Here is a 20,460-nt window from a genome sequence, read left to right on the forward strand (position 1 = left end):
TTTCTGCTGGGAAACTCTCTTTATGCTTTTTCCATAAGAGGCCCAAAGGGATGCTCTCCAGGTTAACAGTACGCCATGAGAAGCTGGTATGCTTTGCGCTCCTGTGTTACCTTACCACGGGAACCTTCACGCACGTTGAGACTCGCAAACCTCTGTCGCAGTTAGTATTTCAGTAGTGTTGTTATGAAAATGTGTAATTTGGAAAAGGAGAGAGTCAGTGGCTTTATAAAAAAAAACATACAGAGAATTGGCGTCGAAGCTAAGACAGGCTCTGGCACTCAGGCGATGGACGCAGGAACGCCGTCAGTCTCCAAACGCAGCGTGCATCTCTCCGTCGCATATGGTATAACAGGAGGAACCTCCTTTACTGCTGCGGGAGCGCAAATATTTAATAAACAAGTTTAGGGATGCATTATTTCATTGTGCTTTTTTCATTTCCTCCTCTTGCTGTTGGCGGCAGTGATGGTGTTGGGTCGGTTGTGCTGATGGGCAGTTAACACCTTCCTCCAGAGAAAGAGGGAGTTTGCTGCCTTTGAGGGATCTCGGGGCAGCTCCTGATGCCAGCACAGCATAATAAGGGCGCGTGCATTAACATTTGAAATGGAATATGTTTTTTTAAGTATTCTTGTGATTTTATTTTAATCTGAATCTTAATAGCCTAATTATTTTGAAATTATTGTGCCCTTTGCTTTATAAACTCTTAATCATGAGGCTCTCAGGCAGATATCGTTCAACTAATCAGTATTGGTATAATCAGTAATTACAGTGATAGCCAACTACAGGTGCTGCTAAGTGCTAATCAATTAAATGCATTTGTAATTGAAAACTTGATTGAAGTATGGATAGTTGCTTTGATCCCTGGGCCTGTAAAGTTCCAGTTCGTTTTCTTATAGTTGACTGAAGCCCTTTACGAGCTTGCAATATTTAGCAAGTGTTGCAAGGAAGGAGGTGAAATTCAACCTTTCCTTGCCCGATACGAATCAAAATCGTACTGTGGATCAGAAATGGTTTTGCCAGCTGTTGAATGACTTGAAGGAGTTTGTTTGCATGTCGACAGGCAGTTCTCTGCAGGTGGGGTTGCTGCCTCGGTACATCTGATGTTGGCAAATGCCGTAGAGGCAACGTTGTGTGCCGTCGAGGCAACGCGGCAGCCCTTGGGCAGGGACGGGACTCCTGCCTGGCCGGAATGCTGCCAGCAGCATCCGTGTCCCTTTGCTGGGCGGCATTCCAGGGGTTCCCGACTCCGTGTGCCCTGGTCACTCAAACCCAGAGCATCCTCAGCGGAGGGAGGAAGAGCTGAGAGCAACCGTTCATTGTGAGTAATTCTGTCATTGGCAGAAGGAAGAGTTAAAATGAAAAGAAATATATCGCTACAGCTATGGAAATATTTTGTAGATGGGTTTTCCTACTACAGGGGTTGATTTTCTTAATGAGAACTTTCTAGCCCAACTCCGAAGGAGATGTCAAAGCTTTGAAAATCTTCATGAATATGATGTTCTTTAAAAAAAAAATCTTTTCAAGTTAATGGTGTGTCTTAGTTACTTCAAAAGGTATTGTTTTCAAATGTACTTACAAAATCGGTACAAGTTAGTTTTAGTTGTGTAATGAAATGTCTAAAAATGCCCTAAAATATCTAAAAATGCCTAAAAAACCCAGTAAGCAATGACTTTTTTTCTACTTATTAAAATGAGAAACTGAAAGCAAGGTTCACCTGTCCTAACTTTGACTTGTAAAAGTCAGATATTCGTGGCTAGGCCAGCTGTCCCGTGCAGTCGGGGGGAAAATGGGCAGGTCTAGGGGCAGGCACTGGAGGTGAATTTCTTTGGACATTCCTTTTTCTCACCGACAACTATAAAAAGAGCCTGATGCATTAAGTGTCTAAACTTGGCTCAGACGAATCTCCACCAATTTTGAAACATTAAAATTGTTTTAAATGTTGGTTTAAGCATCCTATTTTGAAATGTTCATATGTCACGCAGCTAAAAAGCACTTAGTTGCACTGTCCGTGATTATTTCCAAAGTCTTTTTAAATATATAGAGCAAAGTTTTGGAAGCAGTTGTGCCTCAGAAGTTTCTACATTTGAAGAGAGGGGGGAAATTATTACTTTTTTCATTATTTGTTTTCAAACCTCACTATTTTCTGTTTGTTTTGTTCCTTTGCCACCATAACCAAGTATTTGCCTGAGGTTCCTGACTCTTCTAAGCCTTGTGTTTGGTTATGTTTCATCTTCTCTTCTTTTCAAGTTAGCAAAGACGCCCAGAGGCATTTTTTATCCTTAAGTTTTTTTCCCCAGTATATCATTACTATCACTTTCTTTTTTTTCTTTTTTTTTTTTTTAAGACTATGGTGATCAAATGGTTTAAGTATTTAATCATGCAATTTTAATATAAGAGCTGTTTGGAGACGTAGCTCAGAAGAGAAATACCCTGAGGAGATAATACTGGCTGAAAAGGTCTTCATACCTTAACAATCCTCCCAATTTTTTTCTTCTTCTTATCTTCTCTTGGGGCAAAAAAAGTGGTTTTATGAAACACCATGCTTGGGGACTTCAAAATTGCTCGTATCCAAGGCAACTGCCAACAGGCTCCACATGTATTTGTAAATTAATTTGCAGCTTACATGTCGGTTGTGGAAGGAGAGCCCCTTGCCTGCGGGGCAGCGGGAGGGGAGGGGGTCCGAGGGCAGCAGGAGAGGCTGGGAGAAATTCAGCTTTTGCGTTAAGCGCCTTCCTCTGTCACTCATACACGTACCGTAACACGTTTGGATGCTTGAGAAAAGAGCCTCTCCGGTGACTACAGCTTTAGTCCTACTGCAAGCCCAGGAAATAAAACGGGAAATAAAGTCCAGGGCTGTGCCCAAAGGCGTGGGACCCAAGTCCGAGAATCACATTACTGGAAGGTAATTCAGTGAGGGTCATAAAAGAGCAGAACCAGTTGGAAAAAATGGATCCAAACCTCACCCCTTCTGCTCCTACACTTGCCACTCAGCACGTGAAAAATCCTGTCGTCTTGACTACTGGTGCTTTCAGATGTTTCTAGCAGGACTTTGGGCGTTCACAGCACATTCTGTGAAATGCTCTCCTTTTTCTTTCCTTGCCCTAGGCCTCCTGTATTTTTGCAAGGCACTTCTGTGTCCCACATGGGTCTAAGCTGGCACGTCCACAGCTGAGAGCCTGAACCACATAGTACACAAACACATGGTAAACTGTTGATGGTCAAGATACCATTAACAAATAACGGATCTTAATTTGTTCTCCCAGAGCACTGAAAATATTGACTTAAAGCCTCTCAAAATAAGACACCCTTATTTCATGAAAAAAACATCATACAGGATCTCTGTAGGTTCCATAGGTCTGGCTTCGAAGTAGTTTTGACTTTCCTTATGTCACAAAAAGGAGTGGTTTGGACCACTTAAAGAATCACTTCCAATGGTATTAGCAAAAATGATTTAATAGGAATTTATATAAAAGCACGACTTCACAGAATTTGATGGCAAGTTTCACTCTATTACCTAATACATGGATGAAACCCACAAAGGAAGACTAAGTTAGAATCAGACTAAAATTAAGTATCCAGAGACCGAAAACGCAATAGGGTAAAAGAGAAACATACAGCAAAAAATTGAGTTAGAATTGATTGTTTGTGATTTGTACAGAGATTGAGAATGTAAAAAGGGTAAGGGAGACCCGCCGGTTGAGTCACGAGGTTCAGAGAAGACCCCCCTTGCTTTCTGAACTCCTGTTGGAGTCTAGGTGCGGCTGGATCGACTCCTAGTCCCAGACTTGGGCAATGGTTTATATCTAAAGGGATTATGAGTGCAATAGCAGCCTAAAATCCATTTATGGTTGAAGAAAAATCATGACAGTAATTTAAGTATAAATTTGAAACTATTAACTTGTATATTACAATATACTGGCTACAACATACTTACTATAGACTATTGAGGTTAGTACATATGCATGCATAAAGATGCTAAGAGAAATACATACAAGAGAATAAAAGAGAGAAAAAGAGGTATGCCTGTTAAAAATTCCCCTCGAGGTCGGTGAAAATATTCAAATTGAATGCTTTGGCATTTGTCTCAACGGGCGAAGGGTTGAGCCTCAAGAAGCAGAGAGAACCAGCCCCAGCCATATCTGTTTTCGGTGACAGACCTCCGATTTTCACAGACAGGATTGTTTGGCAGCTCCGAGAGGCGTCCCGCTCGGAGGGAGATGCTGGTCCCAGCCCGCTGCGGTCCGGGAGAGCTCCAAGGGCCTCCCGTAGTACCGCTGCTTGTGGGTCTGGGAGGTGATTGACTTTTGCCATCCACAAACTGCTGGGATGCCAGCTGCGCTGGTACCATTTCACATGCAGATAAGGGAAACTCCGAGACTGAGAAGAACTCCAAACACAGAGAGGGGCTGCTCCCAGCCTGTCGGGGGAGGACTGTACTAACAAGGTCTGCAGGTCGTTAGGAGAGAGAACTGGCTGCAGGTTGTTCTGAGAAGTGGCTCTCTCTCCTCCCTCCGCCGGGCAGCAGGAGTCCTTGAGACGCACAGCATATCTCCCTGTCTCCGCTGGGGAAGAGTTCCTGGCACAGCCAAGGGTCGCTTCGCTGCCCGGCTCCTCACGCCTATGCCAAGGGCTGGCGAGCCTTCCCGAATTCGCAGGGAGAAGGAATGCACCAGCACAGCTTACAGCGCTAGGGGAATAAGCTTCTGTGCCACCTGCATGGTATAGAATAAGTATTTCCTTGGAATTCATCTTCTCTTTCAGGAGAGAACTCACACATAGCCAAAAAAAGTACAGTACCCTTTACTTTACCTTGGCATGCTTAATTTCATGGTGTAAACTATTATTTTGCAGTTATGTCAGCTTAGCACATCTTACTGCACAAATGACACATTGATTTTCACATTTTCTCAAGCACTAGCCTGCTTTAAAGTACACCTGAGGGTTAGACATATTTTTTAAATACTGTCTTTGTTACGTCCCTTCTTGAGTCCTGCCTGTTTTTCAAAAGGTACCTGATTTGGGAGATAATACATGTTTTCCATGAGCTGTTCAGGTAGTTTTGATTTAATTGTTAGCAAAACCAGAGCCTGAATGCCTCTGAATGCACACTTCACCCAGAGGAGATTATTGAGGCCAAGATTAATAGCAGTTACAAAAGCCACATTTAGACATGAATTTTGGCAAGCACAAAAAGGCTCGTTCTCAGAGGCACAGGACAACTTCTGAATGCTCCTAGCAGATCCTTAGGAGCCCTTCTGGGGGATGTATCGTTGTGTTCGGTGGTGACCAGTCTGACTTATGTACCCAGGTCCCAAAGGCAGGGTTTTTAAGGATGAAAGATGAGTCAAACCGGTCATGAAACTTTCTATTCAGCATCCTGGGGGCTTGTAATTATTTGCAGCTGCATCTCGGGCAGTATATTGTGGTTTTGGCTATAAGCCTTGCTACTGACAGGTCCAGCTTATTTATGCTAGTTTTTAAATTTTAATTTCTTCAAGCCTATAGTCCTGTTTCAGCTTGCGACCTTAAGTGGGGAACGCTTGCCGTCTGGGTGTATTGAAACCGCTGATACTTCAGAGGTGCTGTAGTGTTGGTTTATTTTTTTGTTTATTGCTGTTCTTAAGAATATTTAATGCGTGTCACTACAGCATTTGACAGACCTCAGGTATCTTCAGTGCCCATTGCTATTACTAATAAAAGCTAAACAACACCAGTAGGAGTATTTAAGATACAAAAAAGGCCAGTAACCTTTTACAGTACTTTTCCACGTTGCGTTCCAACCAGGACTAGCAGGTTCTTAAAATCCTCTTGAAGCTGGCTTCATTTTATGGTTTCCTTAGGAATGCTGGTATAACAGAAAGGAAATACTTTCTTTCTGTTGGTTACCTTTTGGATAGAGCGTGAAGGATTAGAGCACTAGTCATTACTGTTCTCTCTTAAGCAGAAGAAAGGACAAGAAGCCCGTCAGAACCTTAGTCATTGATTTTCCTGGTGCAAAGGGTCACATGTTAAGTACTATTGATAAAAAGCATCGTTGCGGTGTCCATGGAGACCAGGTTGAGGTGAAAGTGAACTGTTACTGTTACAGTGACAGCTTTAGGTGGATCTGTAAAGAACCTGCTTTTTCCTCTGATCATAAGGAAGATCTTATTTATTCTACCTTGAGCGTTAGATCAAACCCATTGCCTCTGTGAGACCTGCTGTGCGGGGAGAAGCAGTCAGCGTTGACTTCAAGGCAGAGGAAGGGATATTTGGGGTCTTATAAAAACTGTGCAGTGCTCGCAGGTGTTGGAGCTCCAAGTGCTTGGATGCTTCTGCTGGAACTCTTGTTTGTCTTTTTTTAAATCAAATTGGTGTCAAGTTCAGGCTAGAAGTAGTATGGCTGCAATAGTTCCTTATATCCCTAAAAACCACACGTGTATCAATCTCACATCTGTTAAATGGTTGCTGACTGGCCCCATCGAGGGGTTGAACCACCCCAGTGGCAGATCCGTTACTTGAGTCTTGTTCTATTTGCCAGAAACTCTTTTCTTTGTGTGGGTGGACGCCGGTTGGAGAGCCCTTCTTCTGAAGGAGCAGAACCAACCCTAGTGCTGCCTCTCCTGAAGGGCAACAGATTGTCTTGGGGCCTCGAGCTGATTTAGCTCACATGTAGCTCAGCCATCTTTTTTTGTTTGAAATAAATTGACAAAACGGAGCCTGTGGTTTGGAAGTGATGGTGGACCACCCAAAGATTCGCTCAAAAGTCTGGGTCATTAGAAGGTCTTCCAAATTATGGGATTTCTTTCAAAATTCACTTGTGGTTTCTATCAGCTGATTCAGTTCTAAATTTTCTGTAAGCGGCACCTTTGGGTAAAAGTTTGTGTTACTGCACTTTCCAAACTGAGAGACCAGTGTGATTTGTTCCTTCTGGTGGGATTTTTCAATCTGGAAATCATTCCTGTAACCATCTACCTGCATGAGCTGTACGACAAGTACCTGAAAGCATTCCTGTCCCTTCTTCCCTTTATTGTTTCTTCTCCATATATTTTTATTTTTTTCCCCCTGGATGGGGGCAGCTGGGATTTCAGAAGCGCTTTTCTTGTTGCTCTTGGAAGGGGCAGGGGAAAGCTGGAGTTGTTCTTTCTTACACTCCTCTGAGAAAATATCCAAATGCTCTGCTTTCTTCTCTACCTGGGCAATGGGGCAGTCAAAGTGTCTTCTCCTTGTAGCTGGGCTGGAATACACAGAGGTGCTGAAGTCTCCACAATGGGAGAGTGGCTCAATGTTGTGCAGAAATCGGAAGAGTTGGGAGTGCACGAGTATCGAACAATGAGTTACCTGTAGACGTCCTCAGAGCTGTCAACAGAAATATGTTTTAAAACTGCTCTCTGGGTGTTTGCATTCTTCCATAAACATTTTATATGTAGGCAATTTCAATATGCAAAGTGACCAAATCTGTTTTTAGAACAATTGCTCTCTGGTTTGAAAAATGGAGTTTGTTCTGCCCTAATGCAAAAAACTCGGTGTTATTTCACTCAGCAATGAAAACCTGAAGTATTGATTTTGAAATGTATAATTGATTGTAACAATAAATCAGTGGGCAGTATATGTGCAAAATTGATTTTTCTATTGCAATAATTAATTTGATATGTGCTATAACATATTTATGCAGGGACTAAGCAACTCAATAATGGTAATAAATTGTGCTTGGTCAAAAACTATCCACTGTGATGTGGTTGACTTTTTTTCTTTGTCTAAAAATTTGCAATACAGTGCTGCAAGATATCGTATAGATAGAATTGTGCAATTGTGAGGCCTTGCTCCATGAGAAACCCTTAATGCCTTGTATTGGGCTGAGTGAAAACACTAGAAGGATTGGAGACTTGTAAGGAACAGCTGGTACCCAGACTGTTTTAGCAAAGAAATGTTAATGTACGCTATCAGCTCACTTATCAGTCCAGCCCAGTAAATCTGGTGGTTTCTCCTGGACAAATTGATAGAAACTGTAATAAAGAATAGAATGAATAGACATGATATGACGGAGAGGGGTCAATGCAGTTTTTGTGGAGGGAGGTCCTGCTTCACGTGCCTATTAAAGTCCTTTGAAGGAATCATTGAGCACCTGGGCAAGGAGATCCAGTTGATATCATTGGTTTGGGTTTCGTAAAGCCTTTTGATAAGATCCCTCACAAAAGCCTCCTGAAGGAATGCAGTTGCTGCAGCGTAAGGAAAAAGATCCCTTTGTGATAAGCAACCAACCAAAGGACGGAGAGAGGCGTTGGCTTGTCTCGGCTGAGGACCGCCGGCGGTGGAGTTGCCCAGCGATGCACGCCGGAGTCCACACCGGCTAGTGCACAGGATGGAGAGTGAGGAAACAAGGGTTAACAATTTAGCGTAGCAAAAGTGAAAGCTGATTGCTAAAAATCCTTGGAACGCTGAGTTGAGTGGGAGGTAAAAGAGTAAATGAAATTCCGTGTGGTTCAATATAAAGCAACGCAGGGAACACAGGCGTACCCGCTGCTGTGCGCTGAACTAGCTGCTGCTGCTCGGGAAGGAGGTCTTGCTGTTAGGAGTCTGGAAACACGATGGTCTGCGGCGGTAAAAGCACCGCTGAGCCTTGGGGGTTATTGGAAAACGAACAGGGTTGAAAAGAAAACGATCGCTGCAGCGCCGCGCAAACCTGCCTGCACCCTCCGCCAAAGACGGGGAGGAAGAAAAGGTACAAGAGGAGGTGACGGGAACGGCCAAGGACGTGGACCGGCTTCTGTGTCGCGGTGACAAAATTCCTTCAGACCTTTCTCCAAGGAGAGAGGTGGCAGAGACGGGTGTCTGGCCGGGTAGGGATGTGTCGGGACGCATCAGGAAGGGAGAATTTCACTTTGGGCTATTAGGCTGAGCTAAAATCCCTCACACAATCTAGGCTAGACAAGCAGTATTTAGAAAAAGTGATTGGTCTTGGTTAATTGCGTTGCTGCTGACTCTGACGAATGGCTCAACAAAACTTCTCTTACGTGTTGGGATCGGCAATAAGTTTATTCCCGAGAGGTTTGACTCTCTTTACTGCACCCTCATTATATCAACGTAATGTCTCTGTGAAAGTCCGTGGAATTAAAACGGCACAGAATTGTTAGGGCTGCTCAGGTTGATATTTGTATCCTATGGTCAGAAAGAGGTGACTTTGGCACTTCGGGCTGAAAAGCGAAATGAGTTGCAGTGTCTACTCAACCCCAGAGCTGATGTTTCTAGTACTGTAGGTATTCTAGTAGCCTGTTGAAATGAAAACTTCCTGAAAAGGGAGAAAATTTACTATATAAATCCATTGTCTATATAGCCATCCACTGCTAGAGAATGCACGGCTTGCTTTATCCCAATGTGAATCTTTTTAGATTTGATGTGGTTTTGTTCTCAAAGTAACAACTTAGTTGAATACATGTTGTTATTAGAAAAACATAGACTTTCTTTCTTTTTTCCTTTTTTAAAATTCATTTTATGTGCTTTATTTCTGTCGTTTCTTTGAAAAAAAAAAAAAAATCAACAATAATATCTCTTCTTTTACAGAGCATCAAAGTTAGCTGGTTGCCTCCACCACCAGGTACTCAAAATGGATTTATTACGGGCTATAAAATCCGACATAGAAAGACTACCCGCAGGGGTGAGATTGAAACACTGGAGCCAAACAACCTCTGGTACTTGTTCACAGGTCAGTGTTCACATGGTACAGCCTTGCAAGGTTTTGATGAATTAAATGCTTTGGGAATAAAATATACTTTCACTTCAAGGGAACATTGATTTCTTTGCTGGCAGGTAGCATTTATTGTGTTGTATGAAGACAGTCTTTATGGTGTTTCTTTTAAACCAATCTTTTCCTTAATGCTTTTATCATATGTTTGTCTCCTGGATTTTATCATTAATGAATTTGAAGCCCCATTTCTTGTGTCCAATATCTTAAGACTTGGATGGTTTTTTAGAGCACTCGGTCAACATCTCCTATTTTCTCATGGGTGCAAAAATAATCGATTTCTCTAGTTTCTTTTCCAAGATTTTCAGTGGAAAATATCTCCTCACAGAATAAAAAGCGCAACAGTAGATCATAGAAAAACTATAATTGCAACAAATGAAAGTAGCCAGATGAGTATTGTAAGGGTTACAGTGAATTCTAGTGGGTGAAAATGAATTTCACCTGGGTTCTTGCATTGTGCCCAAGACATAACTGAGAAAGCAGCAAAGCGTCAAGGGAGAAAATTAAACTTTGACAAAGGCAACGGCACCTTTGCCACTGAATTCAGTATAACCGTGATTTCACCTCGAATGACCTGCTTTATGTTTACTTCCACGTGTAAATCTGTGAGAATCAGAAGTAATTTTGAATTCTATATTTCAGAATAAACAATACCATTTTTCTGTTTTGGAAGGAAAAGCGGTATTTTCTTTCAAAATTAAATAACAGCAAAAGTAGAACATTTTTACGAGGAAAACTTTAAATACTGAAATCTCAACTTGGTCGTCTAACCTAGGCTCTTGAAAGAAGTCCCCATGGGACCTCTTGTGGAGGCTCCATAACTGATGGCTGCACAACAAACGAGTACTTTCTGGGGAGCGATAGCACGTTAGACAAGTTGGGAAGGATCTATTTTCTGGCAGATAAAGTAGAAATAATGATGAAAGCTGCTCAGATGTTGGAGTGGCTGCTGCCGTGACGGCTTAGAGAAGAAAACACGGCGATGCAGTCCGAGTCCCGAGTACCTCCGTAGCTCTGCTACCACCGTCCCCGCGGATCCCATCCCTGCGGATCGCGCCCTTGGCGAGGGGGAAAGGCTGCGGGAGGCGAAAGCCTCGGTCTGCCGCGTGGGAGCAGAGCAGGTTAACCTCTCTTGCGGTACATCCCCACGTCCTGAGCGAACTTTCGTTCGCATGAATTATTCCGGGCTTGAAGAGCTGTGGGAGTCCTGGTGGGACCGCGGGCTGCAGGCAGCCCCAGCCCTCCTGCCTGCCCCGGCCGCCGATGGCTCCGTGCAGCCCGGAGGGAAGTGCTTTGTTTTACGGAGCATGGGAATACGTGGTTTAGAAAGCAATTAAGAAAAATATCCAGATCTCGTTATTACCCGCTGCATGCATATTTTGTGATTGCTGGAGAGCGAGCTGCGTGGCTCTTCTAAATGGACATTTTAAATATTAACATGCAGGCACTTCACATCTTTGCTGCAATCCTATTTGGTAGGCAGGTGCTTTACGGGATAATAAGAACATCTGCAATAGCAAAGGAGTTTAGAGTTACAGTGCAGGTTTTTAAATAGCTGCTATCAATTTTAGAGTAGCCGTCCATGTCAGCTAAATGTTAAACTGCTCTTTTTAATTATGAGTGTTCTTCTCCAGAGAATGTTTGCAATTAAATGAAACATTTTTTTCCTGTGCTTTGTGGTCAGTATAGACTGAGCAAAAAGATAAACCTATATCCCCACCTCAGGGACTTGGAAGTCCTGTGGCACGTTCAGGAACGCTGCAGTAATTGTTTTCTGATGGCTTTAGCCACAGAGGAAAACGTCTGTTTCTGAATTCGTGCTTATTTCATAATATTGGTAAGACTTTATATTTTTTGCCTGAACTGTGTGCTCTGAAGTTAATCAGGAGCACCGGAAAGCAAAACACTCGTCGCTTGCTAACCTAGTTCCTAGCCTGCAAATTTTATCCATAAGGACAGTGTACCTGCAGTACCCTGCGTGTTAAAAGCAGTGAGCTGTTTTTGTGAAGTGTGCAATTAAGAGATCAGTTATGTAAAACAAATCTTCGTTTTTCTACTATTTGGACTTTTATTAATTTCGTATGTATGAGTGCAACTGATGGGAGTTATGACCCAAACCAGTCCTGGGCCGGCGCAGCCCTCAGACGATTTTTGAAGCCTTTTCTTTTGGTCAAAAGTCTCTTTTCCCGCGTGTCTAATGACCTCCCCCCCGGAGCCGTTCTGCTACACCCCTGCCCAGGCATTGCTCGGAGGGTGCTGCCCGTACAACATCCCCACGTGCGTGGGCCGTATAGCACAGTCTGCAAACCGGGCAGCGAGACACTGCGTGGGGCTGCGGTCTGCTGGGGGAACACGCTTCTGTGTATTGGAATACGTATTTTGTATATATACATATATATATATGCGTTTCTATGTATTTCCTTATATATGGCACATCCAGTGGACTATTACTAGAGATTTCATTTTATGCAAAGTCTATTGCAAACTCTGTTATTTTCATTAATCTGTTTTTCTTCTTTCTGTATGATTTTTGTTTGCTTTTTTTTTCTTTTTTTTTTTTTTCCCAAACAGGACTTGAGAAAGGAAGTCAGTACAGTTTCCAGGTGGCTGCCATGACAGTGAATGGGACAGGCCCCCCCTCGGACTGGTACACAGCGGAAACACCCGAGAATGATCTCGATGGTAAATGCTTTCTTTTAAAAGCTGTTGTCTCCCAAAACCTTTTAGCTGAGGGGTATCACTGCAGTTGTCACCCAAGCCGAGGTTAGGGTGAGATACCTGGGCTCCGAACACCCACCAAGAGATAATTTCTTATTCTCCTGGGTCCCGTATGCCTTGGGTTGCGTTTCTCTGTCGTCACCAGGACCAAGGAGTCGGAAACCTTTGTTAAAATAATTCTGTGGCAGAATTTAGCTCCTGAGCATCACGGCCGTTTGCCGTAGTACGGTGCAGTGAATCTGTAACTTCATAAATGATAAATGTAATCAATCAAAGAAACAATGGAAATGATGCCAACGATCCTAACAGTTCACTAAGCAAATATTCAAATAGGTCAAATCCTGTTTCCCTGCCTTTATTTGCAGATGTTAGAAATGCAGGTTGGCAACAGAGCTGCATAATTAGTGAAAGATGATGGGATGCAGATACCTGAAAACTGTGGGCTGTATAAATCAGTGCAGATGCTGACACAAAAGGGAAGAAAAACACTGAAATGAAAGGGTTAGATAAAATGACTGGAATATTTGAAGTAGTAAAGGAATAAAAGGAGAGTAATGAAAAAGTCTACCTAAAAAAATTAAACAGACTGCAAATCAAATGGAACAAAGAATCTGACAGATGGAAGTCACGGCAAAACTACAGACAATCCATAAGAAGCAAATACGTAGTAGAAAGGAGATGAATAGAAAATAAAAGGAAACTGATGAAAATTGCTATGATTTTTAAAACAAAATAAGTCACCTAAAAAGGATCAAAGGCAAACTGGATGAAAGAATAAATAAATAATCAATTTAAATGCACCATAGTACTTGATGTTGCCTTTCTTTTGACTGGCCGGATTTCCTTACGATTTCAAAATCAAGCCTTGCAAATTGAAGACTTTCTGCCTTTCCCTATGTCCAAATGCAATTTTCCAGCAGACTGGGAGTGACTGCAATGCATGGCACGCAAAATGGGAGAACCACTACCTGTGGTTTCTCATCAAGGTTTGAAAGAAGAGGTGATGCTGCTAGACGCGGTGTAACTATACCAACGGATCACAACATGCCGCGGTGCATGATGATATCTTTCTAATTATGCTTTGGCTAGACAGCAATTTGAGAAGTGATGTTGTTAAGGTGTAAACAGCTGACTTTTCGCTGGCGAGAGTAAAAGATAAATTCTGAACACACCGCAGTATGCAAAAAGAAAGTAACACATGTGAGCAAATTTTCGTTTTGATTTGCATTTAGTACACACGGCACTCCTTTGATGTTTTTGTGCCCAAATACACGTGTGCATGCAAAGACGTTAATCGAGTAATCGCAGGAGACACGCGATGGAAGTGGGTGCATGCCGATAAATTCAAGCAAAGCCATCTTGTTCATGTATTGTATTTACATGCGTTTGCATTTGCAGTAGTGATGAATTATCCTCGTGAAGCTGCAGCAGCCTGATGCTGGGAATGCGCCGTGTTGCGTACTAGGTACAAACGGTCCGATGAACCCTGGGGAAAAATCTACTTATTACTGTAGTTACGCAGAGTCCTGCAAGTGTCAGCTAACCAGGGAAGGGCTGGAGCACAGGCTGGTAACTGCAATTCCCTCTCTGCTGCTCTGGCTAATGCAGTTTCTCTTCCTTTCTCTGGAAGCTTGGTTGGCATCAGCAGCACAAAGACGAACAGTATCCTGGCGAACAGCATCAACTCCCAGTGGATAGTCATTTTAATTACTGTCTTTTTTTTAAAGTGATTAGAAATCTAAACATTGCTGCTTCTTCAAGGTTCCCTGGAAAGCTCGAATGCCTTTACTGACAGCTGGGAAGGTTTTAAATATTTATTTTAAGCCTCAAATTTTGTGCTTTAAAAGAAAAAAAAAATAGAAATTGAAAGCAGCGCTTTCCCCAAAGGGTCTGTTTTAAATAGCTTGAGCAAGGATGCAAGAGAATCTCTGATCAACTCAGCAAAGGTATCCTCCAGGAAAATGGGTTTAGGATGCTTGGTTTCTGATTACTGCATTGAACAGATGGAAGCTGTTATACATATTAGATAGTGATATAGTTTAGCTTCAGCTTTAAATTAGTGCTCTAAGAGCATGACAAGCTACACTGCTATTATATTGTAATTTATACTGAAAAGTGAAGGGGGAAATACGTGAACAAAATGGGATGAGTAAAAAGTAGCCTGACTTTGTAAAACATACATCTTTGAATGTCTAAGAGAATTGCTAAAGTGACCCAAATGTAAAGCATTTTTCAAGCTTGGCAGTGGAATTAGGGACCTTTTAAGTAGCACTAAGTGCAGTATTGCCTGGATGGAAGACGTAGGTGCTCAAGCCATCACGTAGAAACACAGCGAAGGACTCGGAGGCACGTGTGAGCGGATGTGGCATCCCAGGAGGAGAAGGCACGCCAGGCAGCGACACAGGACATTTTCAGCGAACCTACCCGTCCGTAAGGGAAGAGCGTGAGAAATGCAGCACCAAGAAATCCGTTTTCATGGGCACATCTACCGAGGAGCTCTCCTCCTGCGTGCCAGCCGCTGGTCTGTGGGGCTGGCTGACATCCACAGCTCGTGGGTCTGAGCGCGGCATTTCCTTACAAGTTCCCGCAGATTTCCTCACCCGAGAGGAAAGCGAGAAACTCTTGGTGCAGTTAAGAGAGGGAATGTAAATTTTTCTCACTTGGGACTCAGGATGAAGAACTCATTTGGCACTACGTGTAGGAGAATGGGATCTCATGGTTGCTTCTCAGAAGTAGTTCTGGCATCACGTTCAAGCCCAGGAGATACAAAAGTAAATGTATTGATCTAGAACCGCAAGGGAGCGGTCTGACAAAGAAAGCAGAAATATGAGATACGTGTTTCAATGAGAATTTGACTCCTGGATATCCGAGTGCTGGGACACTGAAATCAGCAGAGCCACGCAAAGGCAGGATGGTCGTGTTTCCTGAAGAATTGATGGATTTAGATGTTTGGCTGTATGTTAGGTTTGACAGAAGTCCTTACTGTGGAAAACATGCTTCGTTGTAAATGGAACCAAAAAATTTTTTGTTTGAGGGGAATTAAAAATAGTTGATTCTAACATTTAACTTTGTATTTGGGATGTGAGCTACACGACACAAATTCTAAAATTCTGTTTCAGAATAAGAAAAGTGTTTTTTCCAGAAGATGTTTGAAAGTAAAGCTAATGAAAATGTAACTAAAATTGCTTTATACAGAAAGCTGAAGCAAAAAAGTGCATCTTCAAAAAATAGCTGTGTTTATGAAATGTCAGTATTCAAAGAATAGTTCAAAAATGTTGTTCACCCCAGCTTCATTTTAGAGACTTAATTCACAAGAAGGGTACCAGAAGTTAAACCGCCTTTAACTTTTTGAAATAAGAAGTCATGATTTAGCTCTGAAATGCGTGAATCGCATATATGAATTGTTTGAAATAAAGAATATGAAATGTTTGAATAAAGTAGTTTTAACCTAAACGGCTGCCTAGAGGTATCTGTACTGCAGTTGAAATCTCTGTGTTGTGTCAGATGTAAAAATGATCATTTGAGGGCAATCGGTTCTTTGAATGCTCTGATCTCCTCTGCTGCCTGAGAATTGCTGCTTTTAGGAATTTTGAGGAATTTTCAGTATTGCTATGTTATCCAGCTTCTCATTTCAAGGCATCAAATTGTTATTTCATCTTTGGGGCTTGTAAGAAATGCTTCTGTCATTTGTTTTTCAAACAGCACTGTTGAGGAATAGCTGCTCAAGTAACTTTTGCTTCTGCATTAAAACAAAGTTTGGGAGTGGAGTGGGGGTAAATGGCAACTTAACCTGACTTACAGTGGCACTACTGGTGCAATCTGTTTCTTCTTTTTGTGAGTAGCAACTTTTCAGTGAATTTTCTTCAACTTTTAAAGAAGACCCATGTTTTGCAATTTTAAGGAGTTGAATGCAAAGGACTTCTAAAGTTGCTAGGTGGTTCAGACTGGTAATGTACTGATCAGCCTTCCCTGAAGGTGCAGCAGGTTTTCAGACTGCTCTAATGTGTTCATAAGAATTCAGCTGAAAGCTCATAAAATACCAAGGACACATGCATGGGACTGGTTATTGAAAAGTGTTAATTCTTCCTTTTATTACCTTTTCCAAGGTTTACATTGGGAATGCTTCACAACTGTGAAGTGTCTTTTGTTGGAGTTTACATCATCTTGTCCTTGTCGTCCTTCCATGTAAGCTTTCATCTATTATATTGCAAGCCTTTTTATTGGGGAAAAATAGTAACTTGTCTCTTTCTGCTCTCAAACAGACAAGCTACTGTGCAGCTCCTCTGAAGAGACTTGTGATATGGTAGATACCGGGTAAACTCAAACAAAAGGCATTTACTCATCTAACCTTTACGCTAAAGTTAGGCTTGTAGAAGGCAAATAATCTCCAAGTGATTAATTACTACTTAAAGTAATGAATTTTACCTGGGAACACCTGTAGATTAAATATCTCATTCTATTATTTCATTTTTGAAATGTTGGTGTAATATTTAAAGCAGCTTTAAAGCAAGAGATGCATGTCCAAGAGTTAAATTCTTCTTTTCATGGGAAAGAAACAGACTACTGCCAGAATATACTAGTGTATTGCTAACAAAGTAAACCTTTTTGTTAAATAATCTGCGAGCCCGAGACGACTCATGCAATCAGCTGTTAGGATCCTGCTGAACTTGCAAATAGACTAGGGAAAAGAAAAGTTGTCCTCCTGGAAATTCTTTTGCAGATAATCTTTCATTTTCCTGCACCATTATAAATCTCTCTCGTAGCCTTATGCTAAAAGTGGGAAGCACCAGGAGATACTCTGTTTAAAACGGGATGAGGCAGCTCGGTGCTCTTGGAAGGGAACGATGTAGCTCAGAAATCAAATTGCATGTAAGCGCTGCATGGAACTCCGGGGCACCTGGTTGGGGGTTTTGTGCAAATATTTTTATCTAAACTCAAACCTTGAGTAGAATATTAATTTATACTTCTATCTTTCTTTCTTTTTTTTAATCCCAGAATCTCAGGTTCCTGACCAGCCAAGCTCTCTTCATGTCAGGCCCTTGACAACAAGTATCGTCATGAGTTGGACTCCGCCGCTGAACCCAAACATTGTCGTCCGCGGGTACATCATCGGCTACGGCGTAGGCAGTCCGTATGCTGAGACTGTGCGGGTGGACAGTAAACAGCGTTATTATTCCATTGAAAATTTGGGTAAGTAATTCTTTTCATTCATTTCATTACATGAAAAGATGCTCCTCTGAGATTATGCTATTTTTGCAGGTTTATTTTCGGGCAACCACTGGTGCTTCCTTTATATGTTGCTTTCTTAGGCTGTTTCTGCATTCCATTTTACATTTGGTTCTACCTTCAAAACTCTGGACGGTCTCAAATATGTCAAATTTCTTTGATCAAATGCTTATTTAATTCAGTAGACCTTATTAAGTCGTGTGCTCCTAATACTGACTCCCACTTGTGCAGAGAGCTGGACCTAAAGATGTTATTCCCTGGACTGCCCCCCCCCCCCCCGTTTGAATTTAATGGCAATCGCAAAACTCCTATTTTGTGTCTGTCAAAATGGTGCCCAGAGAGAGGTGGTTATTCATTATTCATGGCACAGCCTCTGTGACAGTTCATCTAAATTCTCAGCATGGTACACAGGGACCTGGATTCTTCCAGTGGTGACGGACCGTTCTCCTAGCACTGGGAAAACAGTTCAAAGTTTAAAGGAAGTCAAAAAGTTTAATGGTTTCCTTGCGGTTTCTGCTTTAGCACTTCTATTCCAGGTAAAAATGGTAAGTTTTCTGCTTAGTAGTCTGGGAATGATCAGCTATTACAGGAAAATTCGTTAACTTGGTGCATTAGAGGTGCACAGCTAGACTAGTTATCTCAGTTCTGTAGGGCCGAAACCCTTTGATAGCTGGGGACGCTTTTCTTTGGAATTTGTGTTTTATAGCACCGTGAAACTGCATCGTCCAACCTTTTTGCTGTTTCCTCGGGGGAAACCTGGAGAGTAGCGTAAACTGTTTTTACTGTTACTTCATCAAACAGCTTCTCTATGTCCAGGTGCATATTTCATGATGGAGGTATTTGCAAACCACAGTGCATATACACTCCCAAATACTGAGTGGGTTCTACAGAAAAAGGCAGATTTGATAATGTTTTGTGCAAGTGCGAAGTTACTATGCAAAACGGAAAGATATCTGACTGGACTGTGGCAGAAATTTTGTGGAATATAAAGATAAAAGCTATTGCTAATGAATGTGTGTGTCTAATAACTAATGGTCAGGATTAAGTGCAAAGTATTTTTTTTAATTCCAAAGGGATTTAAATTCTCCCAAACCTATTTTAAGTTGTTCCATATCTCTAATGAGCTTTCAGTTGAGTCTTTCGCCATTGTTGACCCAGAAGTACTAGGGAAAAAAAAGGAGACGGACAGAACTATCTTAAGTTTTACAGAGTTCCGAATGCTCAGCTCCCACTAACAGTGTCTTGATTAACAACTGGAGAAATGTCTTGGGTTTTGTGAAGCTTTAGCGTTTGTTTTCCTTCCTGTATTAAATGACCAGTGAATACATTCGCTCATAGGACCTCTGATAGCCACTACCGTCAAGTGGAAGATGTGCTAGGAACAGCTTGCAGGTACAAAAGCCTTCTCATAGGGTAACTACACTTGGTATCTGTGCCAAGTTGATGGTGTACTTCAGCTATTAGAACTGTTTCTGTGGATTAAAAGGGTTGTCCTATATTCTTGGCCCTGCCAACAGGCAGAAGTACGTACAAAGTCCAGCAAGTCAAGTTTCGCTAATGTACTTTACTAATATACAGAAGTAACACCCAGACATCTTGAAAATGTCAAGGAACTACTGAGTGTATTAAATATTTAGTTATAAATAATTTGGTCACTGAAATCAGGGTTGGGTTTTTTTGCTGAATATCTTCTAACAGAGGTTTCGTGAACGTTATTAATTATTCAGATGGAAAGTATCTTTTCATTGTACATTTTTTGGTTTGATTGCAAATATTCAAAATGTGAGCACTGTAACTTAATTGTCAGTGTCCGGAGAAGCTGCATGCATCTGGTCTCGAACTGGATAAGGATGCAAGCTCTTTGGTCGCAAATCCTGACGTGTGCATTTTAAATTCGACTTCTCCAAACGTTCACATGTACAACTTCGGAAATCAATTCCATGAATAATTGCATTAATTAAATTCCATCATTTAAATATCCACAGAAAATGAACCCCAGAGGGATGTGACCAAGGGCCCAGAGAAAGCTTTTAAAAAATTAGAACAGTTGCCAACACTTCGTACATTATTCACCCACTTTATTAGAAACCATTACAAGAAAATTACACAAAATGATGAGACAGAATTCTTTTCCTAATAAAAGTACTGTTTTCAAAAAGGTTATGAATCAAAATGTGCTGCTGGCAGAAAAAAGGGGAAAAAGTACTTCCTAGATGAAATGAGGGGAAAAAAATACTTCCTAGATGTTATGTGGACTCACCCCACCTGTTGTAAAATTTCCTGTGAAACCTGTACCTGAGTATGGTATTCATTGTCATAAATGTACTATGTGAAAGCGACAATGAAGTCTGATGTCTAAATAAATGATGAACTCCAGCGAGTTTTTCTCTCCCTTCCAAAGACCTCATCCCTTTTGATGCTCGTGGCTTTCAGCGATTACTTCCTCTTGGCTCCCCAGCTCTCCTTTGTCTCGTTAGACAGAGACTGCAGAGAGGTCACCCCACTTCGCCTCAATCCAGTCTGTGATGTATGTAGCTGAAAAATGGGGTTTTTGCAGCTTCCTGAGGTTCACCGCAGTTTTTATTGTTGCTTTGTATGCTAGTTTGAAGCACGCTGCAAACCTACGTATCATTTAGATTCTGGAGACGGAGATACTTTCATTAAAGAGCAATCAGATTTGTTTGACATGAGCTGCCTTTCAGAAATCCTGCCTGGCTCTCACTTGTAGTCACCGTTTTCACCTACAGATGCCCAAACCCAGCAATCCAGGTCCATGTCAGGCATTATTTTACTGCTAT

At 41.8% G+C, this 20,460-nt stretch overlaps 1 protein-coding gene across 1 annotated transcript in view; it reads left to right on the plus strand.

Moving 5' to 3' along the window:
- DCC (DCC netrin 1 receptor) overlaps positions 1-20,460 on the plus strand; it is a 572,354-nt gene that overhangs the window by 469,058 nt on the left and 82,836 nt on the right. Inside the window, exons 13-15 of the mRNA XM_049794299.1 lie at positions 9,538-9,679; positions 12,290-12,400; positions 17,432-17,626. Of these exons, the coding sequence (XP_049650256.1) occupies positions 9,538-9,679; positions 12,290-12,400; positions 17,432-17,626 (448 nt within the window). The remainder of the gene's footprint in view (positions 1-9,537; positions 9,680-12,289; positions 12,401-17,431; positions 17,627-20,460) is intronic.

This window comes from Accipiter gentilis, chromosome Z (assembly GCF_929443795.1).
Source record: "Accipiter gentilis chromosome Z, bAccGen1.1, whole genome shotgun sequence".
NCBI classification, from domain to species: Eukaryota; Metazoa; Chordata; class Aves; order Accipitriformes; family Accipitridae; genus Astur; species Astur gentilis.